This window comes from Nothobranchius furzeri, chromosome 4 (genome assembly GCF_043380555.1).
Source record: "Nothobranchius furzeri strain GRZ-AD chromosome 4, NfurGRZ-RIMD1, whole genome shotgun sequence".
NCBI lineage: Eukaryota > Metazoa > Chordata > Actinopteri > Cyprinodontiformes > Nothobranchiidae > Nothobranchius > Nothobranchius furzeri.
In genome coordinates, this window is record NC_091744.1 from 6,812,694 (window position 1) to 6,831,281 (window position 18,588).

At 41.2% G+C, this 18,588-nt stretch overlaps 2 protein-coding genes across 2 annotated transcripts; one reads left to right on the forward strand and one right to left on the reverse strand.

The window, feature by feature from the left end:
• The first annotated feature begins 314 nt into the window (after positions 1–314).
• Positions 315–5,271, forward strand: LOC129152270 (uncharacterized). Its single transcript, XM_070550032.1, has 8 exons — positions 315–410; positions 1,844–2,137; positions 2,387–2,584; positions 3,363–3,454; positions 3,597–3,970; positions 4,106–4,172; positions 4,296–4,461; positions 4,878–5,271. Exons 2-8 carry the CDS (start codon positions 1,983–1,985, stop codon positions 4,990–4,992), a joined length of 1,167 nt encoding a protein of 388 aa, XP_070406133.1. The 5' UTR covers positions 315–410; positions 1,844–1,982; the 3' UTR covers positions 4,993–5,271.
• Positions 5,272–15,361: 10,090 nt separating this feature from the next.
• On the reverse strand, positions 15,362–16,684 carry ppp1r27b (protein phosphatase 1, regulatory subunit 27b). Its single transcript, XM_015966864.3, has 3 exons — positions 16,352–16,684; positions 16,126–16,276; positions 15,362–15,898 (listed from the first exon to the last, which is right to left on the reverse strand). The coding sequence occupies exons 1-3, from the start codon at positions 16,578–16,580 to the stop codon at positions 15,775–15,777; spliced, it is 504 nt and encodes a 167-aa protein (XP_015822350.1). The 5' UTR covers positions 16,581–16,684; the 3' UTR covers positions 15,362–15,774.
• Positions 16,685–18,588: the final 1,904 nt, after the last annotated feature.

Below are 18,588 nucleotides of genomic sequence, written 5' to 3' on the forward strand. Positions count from 1 at the left end.
TTTCACAGCAAAACTGTAAAAAGTGCACTGATTTCACACCATCAAACTGTAACATTACAGTAAAATATTGACTTGGAAGTCACGTGACACAGGCAGCCTATATACTGCCAGAACAATGAATGACGGATGTAACATATAATGTTCATGAAATTTAAAGACATAAAAGTTCAAAGATGAGCTGATTTTTGTTAGGTGGTAAAAGTTATTTTACATTTTGTAGTGGACTACAACTCTTGAGTTGCCTTTTCTGGACAAATGTTGGAGCATTAAACGTTCCTGAAAATTATTGCTTTTTTCCGTCCGGCGGATCCACGGGCAGACTGGAAGGGGAGGAGACTTCCTCTAACCGAACTACTAATTTGAACTGAAGGCGCGAAATCCCTCTTTCCCTTTCTCCGCCGGTGAAGAAGGTGAGCAACTTTGTTTTTACAATGATATTTACTTTTTGTTGAACGTTTATTGCATGCCGCAGATCATATATATTGTCTTTAAAAATGTTGCATCGAAGGCTGCATGTGGAAGTTGGTCTACCAGCTCAGGAACGTTTTTTAAGGGGGGGGGGGGGGGGGAGGCGCGGCTATCTATTGTTGATGGAAACAATGGGGGGTTGACAAATGAAACATGATGTGCCGTGAGGCAAAGCGATGTCAGACCCATGATTTACCGCAGAGCGGAGCGGGTGCAGCTTGGAGCACTTCTGACGTGTTGCGCTCCACTTTTGTATGCAAAAACGCTCAAAGATATTGCCAATTAATGCTGCGTTCACACTGGCCATAACGTATACGTCAAACAGCGCGCTTGAAGCCCTATATTTTTTTTACTTTGGCCCTTGTAACGTCTGCCGTAACCGTTGGCTGCTGCCTCAGGAACCCCCCCTGCTGCAGGGGGGAAAGAGCGCGGGAGGGGCTCTCTAAACTTATCCAACACGCAGAGTTCTTCACCAATCTTTTTCCAAACGAAGTCCTAGTTATGCCGATCTGTTTAGGCATGACAGGAGGGGCCATACGGTTCGCGGTGATTGAATATGACGATAAGTTTATGCTCTATGGCTGAAATTCTTAAATGCTTGTTTTTTTTTCATGGAATCTGGCTCGTAGTAGTGATATGACAACAACAGGCGCTCTGATTGGTTGCTGCTTGTAAAGCGACGCAGCTGAACGTTGAAGCTTGAAAAGTATCAAGCTTTGACGGAGCCAACGCTGTTGAATCTCATTGCAGAAAAATAATTAATTGCTGTGCATTCATTTTGCACATGTATAAGATATGTATAAGATACAGATAATTAATATGGTTAACAGATACAGATAATGCTGTACTCACTCATCCTTAGAAATCTCTGTCAGGGTGTGAACTTTGACTGTACTCATTATCTTATTTGATTTGATTGCAAGTATAACCAATGTACTGTCATTTTTGCACACTATAATTAATAATCCAGCTGTCATATCTGCACAATGAATGACTAATATATTATGCACATCAGACTCACTTTGATTATTACTGACTCACCTCGTTTAATCATAACTGAATAATCCCTCTGTTATTTTACACAGATTGGTGTATTTGTGTTTGTAACTACCGACTTCGAGATCACTGCTGCTATTTCCACTATTTATCATCCACATTTTCACTGTTGCCGCCACATTCATCTGGAATTCTCAACCTATTTAGATACTACTCCCAGATATACCCGAGTGCTTTCTTTTCTTAAATACTTGTTTTATTGTTCTTTAACTGCTTCTGCTACTCAACTGCTCATACTTTCATACACAAATTTCCTAACTGTGGGACAATGAAGGAATACTTATCTAATCCTTGGCTATGGTTTCCTCTTGCTCTGCAGTCCATTCAAGATATGTGTGATAAAGTAACTACAGAGTGAAAGGCACTCTGATTAGTTGGCGCCTGTTGTCCAGCCCTCCAAACACGCCTCACAGCCAGGGGTACCATGGCATGTTGACTTTCATCTCAACTTGGACCAGATGTCATCAGCTGTTCGACGTAGAGTGGAAAAACAACAAAGACCATTACCAGACGAAAGAAGGGCCTTCGTGGTTGCGCTTGTGGACCAAATGATGCAGCACGACCAAAACCCATCCAGAGCCATGTGCTACAACGTTGTGAGAAACATTGTCAGGTAAGGATGGGATGATCAGGGAAAGAATTAGCACCTTCTGAAAATTTTAAATGTAAATTGGAAGGAATACATTGTTTTTTTTTTCTTACTTGAAATATCAAGTGTGCTAAAGCGCATGGCAGGATACACGAAGGTTAAACTTGGTTCTTCAAGTACATGAGTTGTAAATGTCTGTTGTGTAACAATAGTGCAATATTTTCTACTTGACTACTTACTTTCTAATTGTCTATTAATCCCACACATTTTTAGGAGACATCCAAAGTCATTTGCTGACATTGGAAAGTATGGTGATACTACAGGAGATGGCTGCTATTCTCTACTACAGCAAGTGAAAACAAGAGTGGAGTACCACAACAGAACCAAAACTCTTCTTCGACACCGCAGAAAACGCTTCACAGGAATCGCAGGAGAGATCAGACAAGAGAGAGGTCCTGTTGACCAGTACGGGTATGTGGCAATATACATGTAATATCTGTTAACATTTTATCAAAAGCATTGTATATGACCATGAATAAGCCAGAAACGGAACAAAACAAATTTTATTGACATTAACTTAGACCTTTTTCCAGCAAGCATGAGCCAATTTTAAAAGTGTTGTAAAGACCGCTAACCCAGCAGCAGCTAAATGTATGTGTTGCCCCACCCCGTGTCGAGTTTCCACGTTTTGATCTGGAACCTCTGCTGCAAACAGCGTTGGGAAGGAGGGGGGGCCATCTGGTAGGAAACATTGAGCGGATTGGAGGACCCCTCGAATGTCCATCTACTTGCTACAATGGTTTGTCTTTAGCCAATCACAGCTAAGTGGTTCCTTTGACTCATTTTTAGAAGAGCGTGACTTAGGCCACCCGTGCCTACAAGGTGGAAGCTCCAATTCTGTTGGCAAAAAAATTTGGCGGTCAGTAGGAATGTTCAAATAGCAGGAAGGAGGAACTAGGAAGAATAACGAATGTTGTGGGGTAGAAAAAAACTATCATAATTTTGAAGAGAAATATCTTTTGAAAGATTTAGGTATCTTTAATATATACACAAACACTGTGGACTGCAGCTTTATTTGGATAAACAACATCAGTGTTTACAACACTTCTACACTGTAACATAACTTCTGTGACATAAGTCTGTTAATGCAGTCACAACTGGGAGTCAAACGGACCCTTTAGTCATTGCTCCAACTTCTGGGCTATAACTGTCCCTAATAGTAGTGTTACCCTGTGATTCCCCTTCTTAGGTGTGTCAGGTGGGGCCCAGTGGATTTCCCAGAGGGGGAGACCGAGGCATCGTTGATGAAGATGAAGAGGGATCTACTGAACATCTACTCAGGCAGGCTTTCTACTGTTGTTTTGGGTTATTTTGTTTGGAGTTTTTTCATTGGTCAAGATCTAAAAACTGTGTGTTCGGCAGCTAACAAGACCAAATTGTTACTTTGGTACTAACAATACATTTTTATTGTCTGTATACACAGAGGAAGGAATGAAAGGGGCGGAGAGAGCAGAACCAATGATGGAAAAGACATATGTCATCCTCCGGCAATACCTTAACAAAATGCCTGCTGCAGCAATGTCTGACATCAAAGAGGAGTGGCCCTTTCTCTTCTCTCAGAAAAGCCTATTCTCACATTTTGCTCTTTTGACGGACATCAACGTCCTTCAGAAACTACAGGCGGCAATAAGTCAACGAGGACAGACCATCCTGGATTACTGTTCAACACTGGACCATCCCAACATCAATGAAGTTATTGTCAACTACGCTCAAGACTCTGATAAGGCTGCCTCCATCCTGCTGGTCCTAATGTTGTACTTCAAAGAGCCAAAAGAATGTTTGGTGCTTGAAGTTGATGTAAGATTTTGTATTAAAAAATTTAAAATGCAAATTGAATGATTACATTATCAACTGTACGATTTATTAACTTTGACCAATGAGGAATATTTATACTCTATCCTAAATCTATGCTGCTGTGTGATTATGTTACAGCCATGTGCCACTGCCGTGGACATAAGTTCTGCAGAACTTCCCACCAGCCCCTGCTTGATCATTCAAGGTAATATTACTTTGATCCAATATTGACATTTCTGTCTTGATATAACTTGTTTCATTCTTGAAATCTAGATGAATTTTGTAGCTGAAGTAGAAAAAAATGCTCATATCAGTCTTTTCATTTCAGGTGACATGATGAAGCCCTCTGGATGGCTGATATCCATCGAGGGACAGGTCATGATGGGCCCACACCCGTTCTTTTTACATGGTGTAGCTGCATTGTTGAGCTGCTATTACGTCTTCAACATCGAGTATCCTGCCACTGGATCGTTAACACTGGAGTTCATTCAAAGGTATTTTATAAAGATCACATTTAAAGTGACAGTGTGTAGTATTTGTCATTAATTTCTGGAAATATACGTTGAAATGTTTTGCAAAATGAATCAAATGAAGCCCATTCATTGAAAAATACCAGCAACTTTGTGACAAATAACCATAAAAATCAGGTATAAAATACACACGCGAGGGTCCGACTCTCTGGAGGACGCCATGTTGGATTGTATGTTTATTTTGCTGTATTTATGGTTTTGCTGGAGGTTTTTGACTCCTTTGAAAACTGTGCAACAACACTCTTCTTCCTTTTCTTGTGTGTTATTTGGCGGGTGGCACTCAACATAAAAAGATGCATTTTTCACCAATTAATGTTTTGGAGGGTGAACCAGAGTCATTAATCTCATATCAACTGAAACTATCTTTGCTTTTTTAACAGGTGCTTCCTGGGAATCAACCCTGAGAGAGGGTCAAAGACCAAGAAGCGAACAGCAATCAACCCTCGTGTGAGCACTTTTTTTAGGAAGCTCATTGATTTTGAGTGGACATCATAGATTTTTGCAGCAGTACTCAGGCTCAGTTCTTCAGTGTTCGTTTTTTTTTTTTAGATAAGTTTACGTTAAATGTTTTCCTGTTCTATTGCCCATAATGTTAAAGACTAAGGAGCGCCTGACCCCATTCCCTTCTTCACTGTCTCCTTTCCTCTCGTGTTGTTGTGAGGGCCTCATTCCCTTTTCTCAGTGTTTTTCCTCATTTTAATTTTACAACTTGAAAGATTAATCTTGAATTCTTGGCTGTATAAAATATGTTGAATAAAATTTCTATAAATATGCCATTGGATTAACACTGACTTTACTTTGGCGACGGGGTTGTATTTGTGCAACGGTAGTACATTTAAAGCTAATGGAACCTCAGGATTACTTATTACTGGATTACTTATTACAGTACATTACTGGATTTTTTTTTTAATTTTCATACATTGTAAATTCACAGTAAATCATTGTGAATTTGTAAATAGTACATACTGTAAAAGTACAGGGCCTTGTTGTAATGAACAGCAAAAGATTGTAATTCCCCAGGAATGTACTGTAATAAAACAGTAAATGCTTTGTCATTAAAGCTGTAAAGTTGCAGTGTACAATTGTGATTTTACAGCAGTACATTATAATATCACAGCAACAAAATTACAGTAAATTGCTGTGAGTGCATGTAACAGTATTTTACTGTGAAAGCACGGCAAAAGTACGGCAAAATTTATCCAGTAAATTATTGTGAATTCACGGTGAAAATTTTAAGAGTGTGGGCTGAATGGGTGTGGGTTCCTCCGGGGGAGGATGTCAAGGGCTGAGAGGAAGGCAGCGTGACACCGACACCAGCCAAAACATGATACCCGGCAGTTAATTAAATACAGGCTAATATTAGAGGATTTACGGTATACATATAAATCTATATACATATATACATATATTTAGATATATATTTCTGTGTTATGTTTTATTGTATTTTTACTCTTTAATTTTTAATTCCTACCAACTCTCATATTTTGCCCATGTAACTGTAATTGTTTTGACATCAAATTTTCCTGACAGGGCGATTTTTATTCTATTCTATTCTATTCTATTCTATTCTATTCTATTCTATTCTATTCTATTCGAATGCGTTTCTTGCACGAATGCTGTTTGAATGCTGAGCAGATCCGTCAGTGTAATGGGTCAAGATTTTAGATTGGGGGTGAACTGGAGCACCCAGAGAAAAACCCCCATGCAGCAGAAATAGGACAGAAATAATTTGATCGGGTGATCTGTTTTCTGTGAGATACTTACTTCTGCTGCAGTTTTTTTATGCTTACATCATTCAAACTATAATGTAATATTTTCTTCAGAAAAACTGTTTTACAGCAACATTCGTCTCTTAAGCCCCCTTCAGACAGGCCATGAAAAACGGAAATGTTCCGGACTCTGTCCGTAAGACCTTTGTGTCTGCATACAAACATCCGGATAACGTGTTCCGGAATTTAACCGGACGAAGCCCCCTAGTAACAGGTTCGGACTTGTTACGGACAGGGTGGCTGCTTCAGACTGGTGAGGTAGAGTTCTGGACAAGGGGGAGGGGGAGGAGGAGGGGACCGGGGGACACTGTGCGCACCTAGATAGCTCGCTGCTGTAGCATGCGGCGAACCACGGCAGCTCGCCTCCTACGGTACCGCCTAGACGCGCGACGGAGGGCTTCACACCGCTTCAGTGATTCCTTTAACAATTGAGCTTCATCATCCAGGAGGATTTGGGTTGAGGGAGAAAGCAACGAGTCGCTATATAAAGCAGCCGCAGCGCCGCTACCTGCATATAAACCGTGTCGCGGACACCCCCATATTGAAATGACGCTATGCATTACGGAGCTCCCAGGGGCAGATAAGAGTTGGTCTCTCTCCGAGACTAATTATGAATTTAACAATGATTACTGCCTGATGACATTTTCCCACATTTTCAAAGCTCACTGGAAGGACACAAACCGAGGACAATATTTTCCTGATATAGGGTTTATTACTCAAGTAAGGGTAAAAAAGTATCTGATTAGAAGGCTACTTGAGTAATGAGTGTCATCTGATCTAATATTTTTAAAATGATGACATCAAACAGACATAAAATAAGAAGTTATGGGCAAATATTGGTATTTTAAAGACTAAAGGGGAAAAAAGTAAACAAACAACATAATTACAAAATAACATATTTTAGGCAAAATTTAGACAAACTGAGGACAATATTTCCTGACATACAGGGTTTGTTTAATTGTGTAAAAATGTAGCACGTTTAAAAAAAATACCGCGATAATACCGAAAACCGTGGTAATTTTGGTCACAATAACCGTGAGGTTAAATTTTCACACCGTGACAACCCTAATACAGACCATTTTAGATTAGGTTACATTTCCTTTATTCCCAGATTATGTAGTTTGTAGCACTCATTATAATGTTGCAGAAAATTTCTGGCCAATCCACGTGATCGGTATCGGTGATCAGCATTCTTTGATATCGGTATCGGTGATCGGCAGCAAAAAACCTGATCGGTGCATCCCTACTTAAGACTCCATTTTTATGGTTACATGGTATCAAGCTGCCAATATTTTTCAACAACTGGACATAATTTTATTCATTTTCAACAATGTTTTGATGGATATTTCAATTGGAAATCTCTGGAGGGACCAAAAAATGTCTGTCCACCAATGTTCACCATCCAACCTGACAGAACTGGAGAGGATCTGCAAGGAGAAATAGCAGAAGATCCCAAATCCAGGTGTAGGAAACTTGTTGCATCTTTACCAAGAAGACTCATGGCTGTATTAGCTCAAAAAGGTGCTTCAACTAAATACTGAGCAAAGGGCCTGAGTACTTAGGACCATGTGATATTTCAGTTTTCCATTATTAATATACCAGCAGAAATTTTTAAAATGTTTTTTTGTTAATATGGGGTGCTGTGTGTACATTAATCAGGTAAAAAATGAATTTAATTGATTTTAGCAAATGGCTGCAGTAGAAGTGTGATATAAGAGTGAAAAATTGACAGGGGTCTGAATGCTTTCTGTACCCATTGCCGGTCAGAAGTGAGCATTTGTGAGCAGCAGAACAGTTTGACACCAAGAAAGAGTTCTACAGATGCTACTTTTGCTTTAAAGTGCAAGTCACCCCCTAATAAGCTTTTTTTTGCTGACTAAATAAACGAGTGTCTAATCGTGCTGCAGACACGTGTAGTCAATAATTTGGCACTTCAGTGCATCTTAGTTAAAATTTAAATATTCTGCCTAAAACTGGCAGTGTTGTGCCGTTGTCAGGTAAAAACTCTGCACTGTATTTTAATTTAAATCCGCCACCGCTATTGGCTAAGAGGTATGCTATGATGTAAACTGGTACATTATGATGTCACAGTGCTGTCCTGAGCCTGTGGCTGTGTCTCAATTCAGGGTCTGCATCCTACGTCGGCCGGTTACGTCACAGTGCCGCGACCACGCCTGTCCCAATTTGAAGACTCCTTCAAATGCGGTTGACGAATTCGGCCTTCTTTTTGCCTGTATGAAGGATGGGTCCAGTGTATCCTTCAATGGTTCACATTTCCCAAGATGCCTTGCGGGCCGAACGGTAGAACTTTTAAAAACAATGGCGGACAGTGAAGCGGGAGCTGTTGGAGAGGATTGCTCATATAAATGTCAGTATAAACTTGAAAACTGTTAGGTTAAGGACTTTTTGTGATAAATGAACGTTATTTTAGTTAGAAATGTTACATTGAAAGTGCTTGTATTGCGGTCTCGGCTCGTATGTTCGGCCGCTCTGTGTCGTACTTCTCCCGCTATGTTTTCCCCCTGATTTTAAATAGAAGTTTGTATTTTAGGGACAAGAGACTAAACCAGGGAGTTTATTAAGCTTAGGGCGGAGATGGACCACATGTTCACCGGAGCTAAGTATTCGGCGGCTGTGGCTTTGAGGTACAATAACAACATCTCATCTTTTAAAAACTTTCGTTTGAGTTTGATTTTTTCTGCGAAAACATGAAAGGAACAAACCGTTGTCCTCTTCTATCTTTTCTCTTCCTGTTTTTTTTCTTACATGTTAGGACTATTCTGGAGAAAATGGCCATCCAGGGAAAGGTGACCCCCATCCAGGCAAAAAAAAAATAATAATAAAGGGATAATTTAAAGAAAAAATATAAAGTATGTAGATGTGTGTGGAAAAATATAACATGAATACATGCTAAATCTAAAAAGGTTAAACAGGTTTGTAGTTATTTGTGTAAACTGACTTTTTTTTATTATCTAGGATTGCAAGTATCCAGGGTCAGGAGAGGGGGTTAGTGGGAAGCCCACTGCTGCTACCTGGCCCTGGTTTGACCGCATGGATGAGGTATTAGGACAGAGACCCTCAACCAGTCCGCCTGTCCTAATTGCCTCTATCCGTGAGGACACTCCAGGGCCAAGTACAGCAGTGGAGGAAAGGGAGGAGAGTGAGGATGAAGATGCTCAGCCAGGAGGAAGTCAGCCAGGTGGAAGAAAAAGGAGAAGGGACAGCGATGACCAGCTTCTGGAGCTGATCAGGGAGGACTTGAGGCTGCAGAGGGAGGCAGAGCAGCAGACGGCACAGGAGAGAAGGGAGAATTTTGACAGGCTTTTTAGTTTGCTCGAAAAAATGATTAATAAAGATTAAACATGTATATATAATAAAAATATCTATATAAAATCAGTTCTGTATTAAATAGTTGAATTTTATTTTTGTTTTAATATTACACAGGGTATCCGCTGGGTCTTGAAAAGTCTTAAAAGGTGATAAATCGGTTTTGGTCAAATTAAGACCATTAGAAAGTATTAAAAACTATTATCACATCTATGCTCAGGCTCAGCTTTGCGAACTATTTTCTCTGAATTAGCTCTCCAACAGTCCCAAAAACATTATTTAAGTGTGTGATTTTGATCATTTTAATAATAAAAACAAACAAACATAAAATTTAGCCTATTGTGGGTGCATTTGAATAGCCTCTAAAAGCACCACAGTGGACTGTTGGTTAACTATTTAAGTTAAAAGTACCGGTATCACTCATGTAAATGTTGACAACAGGGAGCTGCAGTGACACATTAAAAATATTGAGAATGTCTTGAAACAGTATTAAAATGAACTTCAAGATTCTTTTCTGTAACCTGTAATGTTTTAAAGTATTAAACAAAAAATATAATTGAGAAAATAATGGAGAAATGGATCAAACTTAATACTTTTATTTACAACAATTTTGTTTGAACATGGTTGAACATATATACACAAAATCATGAAGGGAAACATACAAAATAAGAGAAATATCTGACAAAGAAAAATAAAATGCATATTTGGTGCAGGATTAACCTGAGTGTCCTGTTCCAAGACCGTTTCAACAACTTTGAAGCAGGAAGTCCCTAACAGGGCTGCTGGATCTGAATGTCATGGATGGAGTGCTGGAGCTGAGACCGTGGCTGCTCTTTTCTGGTTGACAAGTGAAGCATCCTACTGGGTGGTCTGCAGAAAGAGCTTCAAGATGCGTCTTGACTGTCCACTGCATAGTCCATCGGTTTGCAGGGCTGGCTGTCGACGGCTGCTACATGACCAAGACTGAAACATAAATAGACAAATAGGAGATAATAAATACAAAATCTGCATACTATTGGTGAAATGTTAGACTATTTGAAAACAGTAAATTCATTCATTTGTTACCTGTTAACAGTAGTCATGATCCAGTGGAACCTCCTCCAGGGCAGACACCTCACAGCACAGCTGGTCCCGCCAGCGTGCACCACTGACATCCTCCAAACCAGCCTCCCCCTCATCATCTCCACCGTCCTCCTCAGGCTCATCCTCCGCCACCACAAAGTCTCCAGCACTGAGGCAGATGATGTGGAGGATGGCACAAGCAGTAACAACCTGTAATACATAAATTGATTAATTGAAATATATTTCAAAGAAATGAGAAAAGCCACATTTCGTACACTTACGTGAGGCACAAAGGTGGGGTGGACCTCCAGCACTTGCAGGAAGATGGCTCTGAACCTGGTTTTCATCATTCCAAGGCACGCTCTATCACAGAGCGTGCCTTGGAATGATGGCTGTTTTAAGCGCTGGGCAGCCACACCTTGATTCCCACGTTTGTAGGGAGTGATGAGTGGGAGTGGGCTTTGCAGGCAGGGGTACCCACCATCTGCGAGGATGAAGTGCCCTGGAGGAGGGAAGACTGACTGCCTGCACAGCGGGCTGTGGCGGAGCACCCTGGAGTCATGCACCGACCCTGGCCAGCCCATGTACGTTTCAATGAAGCGGCCCTGATGGTCACACACAGCCTGCAGGATGATAAAGGGGAACAGTTTCCTGTTCCTGTAGCAGTGACCATCAGGGCCGCTTGGAGGCTTGATTCCTGATGTGGCAGCCGTCGATGGCACCTGCAGCTTTAAAAAAAAGCTCTATGCCGTGCCAGCCCTGCAAACCCCTGGAACACCACCTTCAGGTCTTCAGGGGTTTTTGGAAGGTGGATGACCTGGTGGCGAATGGCCACAACCTCCTCCGTGACTCTGTGGACGATGCGGTGGACAGTCGAACGAGGTATCCCGAATGCTCTGGAGACCACCCTGTAAGATGCTCCGCTTGCCAGCCAGAAAAGAACCACCAGGGTCTCAATTGTGGCACTCCGACCATGACGCCGATATTGGTTCAGCAGATTCAGCAGCACTGAAAGAGACTCCCTGCTCAAACGAAAGTCTGGTCTCGGATCTTGCTGGTTGAAGAAACGGTCCAGGACTGGGACACCCAGGTTAATCCTGCAGTATCTGGGTCTAGTCTGGTTAAAGAGAAATACAGAAAAACTAAAGTTTTATTTCAAAGCTTTAATTTCAAGTTTTTATAAAACATAACATCATTCTCAATGTAAATGTGATAATATTGTGCATTTTTATGCTATTCTTTCAAATTTCTAAAAACGTAACTTTTGAAGAATGTATGCAATGAAGGCCAAAAGATCAATTTTCTGTAATTAAGTTTTGTAAGTCATATAACAAGTTCTTATTTTTGTCCACTAGATGTCCCTCTACAGGTAATTGATGGTTCCATGTAATGTGCTCTTTCTCTAACAGTTATTTGTTATTTAATGATATCCATATTTTTTAATTGTTTTTTTTTTTATTTAAGCCATTTTCACATTTTTTTCTTCTTACTTGAGTAACTCTTTTGGTGGGAAGATTTTTTAGTTGAGTAAGTACTGTATAAAAGATTTGAAGTTGTAGTTTATATTTGAGTATAGGTTTTGAATTTAATACGGAGTCCGTTTACAACCTGTAAAAAGTTGCTAAAACTATCCATTAAACTAGCTATAGCCGATAGGTAAAGCCTACTTAATAGACATTACTTTACCTGTTCATTGTTGCGTCTCAGCCTGAGCAATAGAAAATGCCTTCGAGGGCGATACATGTCTTCTAACTCCTCCAGAACCAAGGAAATTATTAAAAAGCTCAACAAAACTTCCAGCTCCATCATTTGAAGTTCCTTCTCCCTTCTGCTCAGCGGTTCCACGGTTGCTAGGCGACGGAACGTTCCCAGAGGGAGAGGCGGGAATTCATGAAGGCTAGGCCTGTCCAAATTCACAGCCGTTGACATCCGGTCTACCCGGCCGACGGAGGACCCAGCTCGGGCGAGTAGGCTGGGTCCTTCGAAGGATGCAGACCCTGAATTGAGACACAGCCTGTGTGTGTGTGTGTGTATTTGTTAGCGGCTCCGCCTTCTCGGTCTGCCAGGCAACAGCATTTGTTGCATTTTTCAAACATGAAGTGGGAGTGGAGTTAGACTCTGGTAGGGGTTGACTTGCTCTTTAATGGTTTATTCTTTTTCATTTAAAAAATGCATCCAACACACTTACCTCAAATTTGAGAAAGACAGACGTCTTGCTCAGACATCAATTCTGATTACTTCAAAGCCAAACAGGACATGGAAAAATAGAGAAACACAAATATTTCAGAAACAGACATTTTAGTTATTTAAAATAACAGTTTGATTATAAATGCATTGCACCTTGTTAGGGTTCTGCAACCCCCCAAGGGGCTTGACAACACAATCAGTCATTCACCCATTCACACACTGGTGGGGATGAGCTGTATTGTGGCCACAGCTGCCCTAGGGTGCAGTGACAGAGGCGAGGTTGCTGAGCACAGGCGCCACCGGTCCCTCCAACCACCACCAGCAGGAAAGGAGGGTTAAGTGTCTTGCTCAAGGACACATCAGCAGTATCCTCTGCCACGATCGATCCAACAACCTTCCAATTACTGGACACCAGCTCTACCTCCTGAGCTACTGCTGCCTCTAACATGTTTTCTCATCATTTCAACAAATCCACAAATCTCATGCAGTGGTGCCCCCAAGAGGTGGCCAGTGCCACCCCTGGCCACACCAGAAGAGACCAATGTTCTTTAATGAATCTTCTTAATGTTCACACAAACTATTAATGTATTATTATTTAATCAGACATAAATGTAAAACCCAATAAAAGTGTCAAATTAAAGAGTAAATAAATGATCAGTATTTACATTTCTCGTGCTCACCATTCTCAAAGTTCAAATCTCTATAGATTGTGTGGACGCTTTTGTGAAGTCAGCAAATAAAGTGTTTAAAAATTCTGCAATACATTTTAAAATAACATTCTAAATAAGTTTGAAATGTCTGCTCCTGAAAAATGTGGGTTCTTCAAATCTGAAGTAAGCATGTTGGATGCAAATTGTTTTTTTAATGAATGCAATGCATCGCCACAGGCTTGTCTCAGAGTTACCACACCGACCAATCTGGTGCGCCACCCCCAAAATTTTCTTTAGCCCCATCTGGCCACCTCTATGAAAATTATCTGGGGGGCACCACCGGACACAGTAAGTGCCGTTCGACACTGCCATTGTCACAAACTGAGCTTGCTGTCTCTCCTGAGACATGCATCATCCCTCAGTTTATCACAGGCTGTATGTTGAAACTTCTAAAAATGGTTCTTTGGAAATCTCCCACTGCTATGAAAGTATTTCTGAAAAAGTGGTTAAAACTTAAAAACAGCTGATGCTGCATTTTCAAGGTAAAATATTGCTGAAGTTTAGTTTTTTATGTTTATTTCAGGTAAAATAAAATTTCCTGTTCAGTCAGTTTAGTGTGTGTGACTGAGCTGAATGGAGGTGTAACGGAATGAAATGACTGACATTCTCCCCCTCTCCTCTGACACAGAACTAGTCTGCATGAGATATGGCCTCAAGGTCTCATGCATTTGCTCTAAACAGCTTCCTTTCCAGCTCAAGAGAAGAATGAAGAAAGGACTCTCTCCTTTTAATAAATCAAAGAACTCTATTTTTAATAAAGCTAATCAAACAAAGTGTTAGTAAAAAATAAGATGTGACCAATCTGTGAAATCAAAATATTAGTTACTTTATTATAATCCTATAGAATATAATAAGTAATATGACTTTAAATGTTTCCACTAGGACTGATCTCACGTAGCGTTAAGAGACGACACATTGCTTTTACTGATCCAATCAGAATCTGCCAGATCTGACGGAGGCGTGGTTTTGGTGGTGCTTGGTAAATCTGTCATCTTTTCATTCGACCATAAACCAAAACATCCGAAGTATAAAACTATGCACACGTCATCTTTAACGCCAGTTCAAAGGGTTCTAGAGAAGTTGTCGGAGTGGCCAATCCGTAACTTTCCTCTTCAGCCAAAAGAACCAACGACAAGCTGGATAAAATCTGTTGCCGTTCCACCTGCTGCAACGGTTCCTTTCAGAATAACAGCTGAACCAACACGACCCCTTTTTGGGTCTCGCTAGATGCTGATAAACTGTCGTGACCCGGAAGTATCTCAAGACTGGTGGTCGGCTGCCGCGGCTGCTTCCACAGGCTTCGGCTCCATAAAGGTCAAGCTGGACCTCTACACCTCCTGATCTAGATGGGGACTTCCGCTAAGGGTGCGTAGACCGATGGAATGGCTTCGAATGTGTTTATGAATCTCCTAATCAAAGCTTAGCGCGAAGACATCACCTTCACTTCCCACCAGAACTAATCGTTTCTTCGGATTTGCTGGTTCCGAGCAACATTCCACACAACACAATTCTCCGTCTCATTCACTTTAGTTACACCATACATTTAGTGTTTAAGTTAGTCTAGTTTTAATTTGTTTAGTAATAAATTTTTAAACTTTTAAAACTTGACTCTCTCTTCTGTTGTCTCTGAATTAATACGAAGCTGTTATCTAATCCCTGCAATAAAAAGTTCCAATCTTCTGGTTAAACAGTACCCACAGATCCATAAGGTCGATTTCATATTTACTATGGAATCTTTGTCTTATGGCTTGTTAAATAAACATGTAAATTAAACCATTACAGAGGTAAATGTTCACGATGAAACAACACTTAAATAAATGAGTTTATTTTTCTTTGTAAGTAAAAATAAGTAACCGGTACCATCTTCAAGAACAGAAAACAAACTTCAGCCTTTACTGGCTGTAAACAGATTTACATACTGGAGCCAGTTTAAAACAAAAAACAAGTGCAAAATGTGTTTCCACATTTAGAATTTCAACCAAATCAGAGAACTGACAGGATTCAGCAGATTCATGCTGCTGGAGAACAGAGACCTGCAAACTTTTACTGGGAGGGCAGCCAGCTCCTCTCCTACCAAACGCCAACAGTCTGTCACCTCCAGAGTTCAGGCAGCTCTAAATCAGCACTCCAGACTCGTGGCCTTCCTGCTCGCTGCTGTGGGGGCTCTGACGTCTGCAGCAGCTCTCATACCAGTGTGAAGAAGCGTCTGAGGCTGGAGGTTCTCAGTCATTGGCCGTCAGCCCAAAGAGCTCCAGCAGCTCCTTGTTGTCCGCGTCGATGAGATCAGCTGGCTTCTCCCCGCAGTTGTTCTCCAGTTCTGGGTCGGCGCCCAGTGACAGGAGGTAGCTACGGTGGACAAAACACTTCAGCTTAGGGAAAGAGCTCAAACAGTATCAGACTGCTTATTTTTATACTTAACAATGAGTGGACAACTGCAGCGTTGCTGTATTGTGATATTATCAGTATAGTGGGTAATGTATCATATCATGATCACTATCGAGCCCTCAGGGAGGTCAAGAACGTTCATGTCAGGCAGCTGTGTTCACCGATTTACAAAGCTGATCCCTGCTCACCGTGCGATGTGTGGAAATCCGTCACTGCAGGCCATGTGCAGCGGGGTCCACCCCTCCTCGTCTCTCTGGTGGATATCTGCTCCGTAGTGGACCAGCAGCTTCACACACTCCAGGTTCCCAGACAGCACAGCTTCATGGATGGCTGCCATGCCTTGCATAGAATAAAAATAAGTTTTATCATTCAGTATTTGATAACAAAGAGTTCAAATGCATGACTGAGACTCACCAGAGAGGTAAATTGTGTCTAGTTTGACTCTTCTGGCTCGAATGAAACGTCCAATTCTTTCCAGTTCCCCGTGTCGGACGTAGTCTTGGAAAACAATGTCGTTGGGGAAGTGGACGCTCCGGGCTGGCTTCAGAGAGGTTGCACCTTTGCAAGTGACAGGGACGCTGCAGTTCTGGGCGTTAGCTGTGATCCTCATGGACCAAGACACGGGACATTTGTAGTACTTCATCTTGGACCTTGGTTTGCAAAAGCTCCTTGGAAGAATGAAAGGTCAGCCCTTGTCAGAGTAGTTCTCCGGCTTGAATCAACTCGCTCCTTTGAACGTCTCAGTTTCCTTCTGGTCTTTTATACTCTGTTGGCCTATTTTAGGAGCTCACGGATTCAGTGATGAGTAAGCACTCAGGTCCAGAACCCTCCCACTGACCGGTCACAAGCCTCTGAAACATCTCCAGACATAACAGCCCCCTGTATCTGTGTCAACAGCACGTTTCTAGATGTTGACCACTTGCTGGAGACTTCCCTGGTGGAGGAGGAGGAGGAGGCTTCTAGTAAACACCAGGCAAAATGAAGGTGGGTTTACAACAGAAGGGTTGATCAGACTGTGTCTTCCTCATCATGCACTCATTCATCATGAAGTAAAACAGCAGCTGTTTATTCATCCTTTTCATCCAAACCTTTGTGTTTTAATTACAGTTTAGGACGACTGGTTTCTGTTTTTCCACCATGAATTTTAAAGTTATTCCAAATCTGCCACATACCTCCTGAACCGCCGCACAAATTTGAACAAAACTTTCAGAAACTAATCACAACATGGTACGGCAACAACTGAATAAGGATGGGAAACAATCCGATGGTAGACATGACTGCCACGGCTGACTCGCATTAGCAAACACATTAGCTGATCTATTTCACAAATATTGAGCTAAAATCTCGTGAGTCAGGAGCTGAGAGTCATCAACACCTCCAGAAGCATCAGATTACATGTGATCTTTATTTAACTTGGTCACTAATTATTAAACTGTTCGCTAGTACATCTCATGATCCACAGGGCAAACTCCTGCAAACAATCAGTAGATGCAAATAAACAGATTCAATTTTGGACTTTATGTCAAGAAGGCCACGACTAAGCAAACACTAAAACGGACAAGTGTATTTTTTTATCTCAACATAATATTTCTGTTTAAAACATGGATGTCATAAGGCCTATTTTAGATGGTCTTCAGCACCCCCAAAAGATCCAAGCCCTTCTCCAAACCTAATTATACGATTTAAATGAAAGATCTATACAAATTTCCTACAAAAGCACGAGTACATGAAGCACCAGTAAGCACTACAACTAAAAACAAGACAACAAATTTTAACATAAAAATAAAATGTACTGGCTGTTAAAGGAAGACTAGGTAGTTTAGGCTTGCTTTTAGCGCCCCCTAGTGTCTGTTTAGTAGAACCGAAAGCAAAATTGAATCTGACAGCTGAAATGTTTCCCCAGCCTTCATCAGTGTCTGCTGGAGCGATTCAACTAAATCAAACAAATCAGCTGTTCATGACCTAAAACAACCAGGAAATGAGCTGGAAGCAGACTGCAGTGCCAGGTATGTCAGCTCCATTTTTCTATTTTGTCCAACAGACCGGACCAGTGTTATGTCGATACGAGTCCCCCCATCGAGATCTGTGTTTTTCCACCCTCACCCTCACCCTCACCGTCCCATCACCAAAAATGCATGTTTTGCATAATTATAATTTATATTAACATGACTTTTATGTTTGCTTTAGGGTTAGGGGTTAGGGTAAGTGTTATTTTTTGTGAATGGATGGTTCCAACTCGCAGCTGGGTAGAAAAGACAGATCTTAACAGCGGGACTCATATCGACATAACACTGACACTCTGATGTTGCAAATGTGGTATTCTGGCCACAGGAGGCGGTGGGGGTCTGAGCGACATTTCATTAACCCTGTAAAGGGACATTTTAGCACATACTGGCTCAAGAAAATAATTTAAAAATATGAAAAAGCTGCATAGTATCTCTTTAAAGCTGCTTTAGCAAATTTACAGAACAAGCTAGGTTTTGAACACAAACACAGTCATGGAACACTCACCCCTCCCCTCAGGTATCATCCCTGAGACGCTTCTGTCTGCACTGTACATCTGCAATCGAGAGGAAACTAGAAAGCGCTAAACATCGTAGTCGCTTTCTATGTCCAAATGTTTTGTTGTCTGTGATCTTAAATGGTGTCTC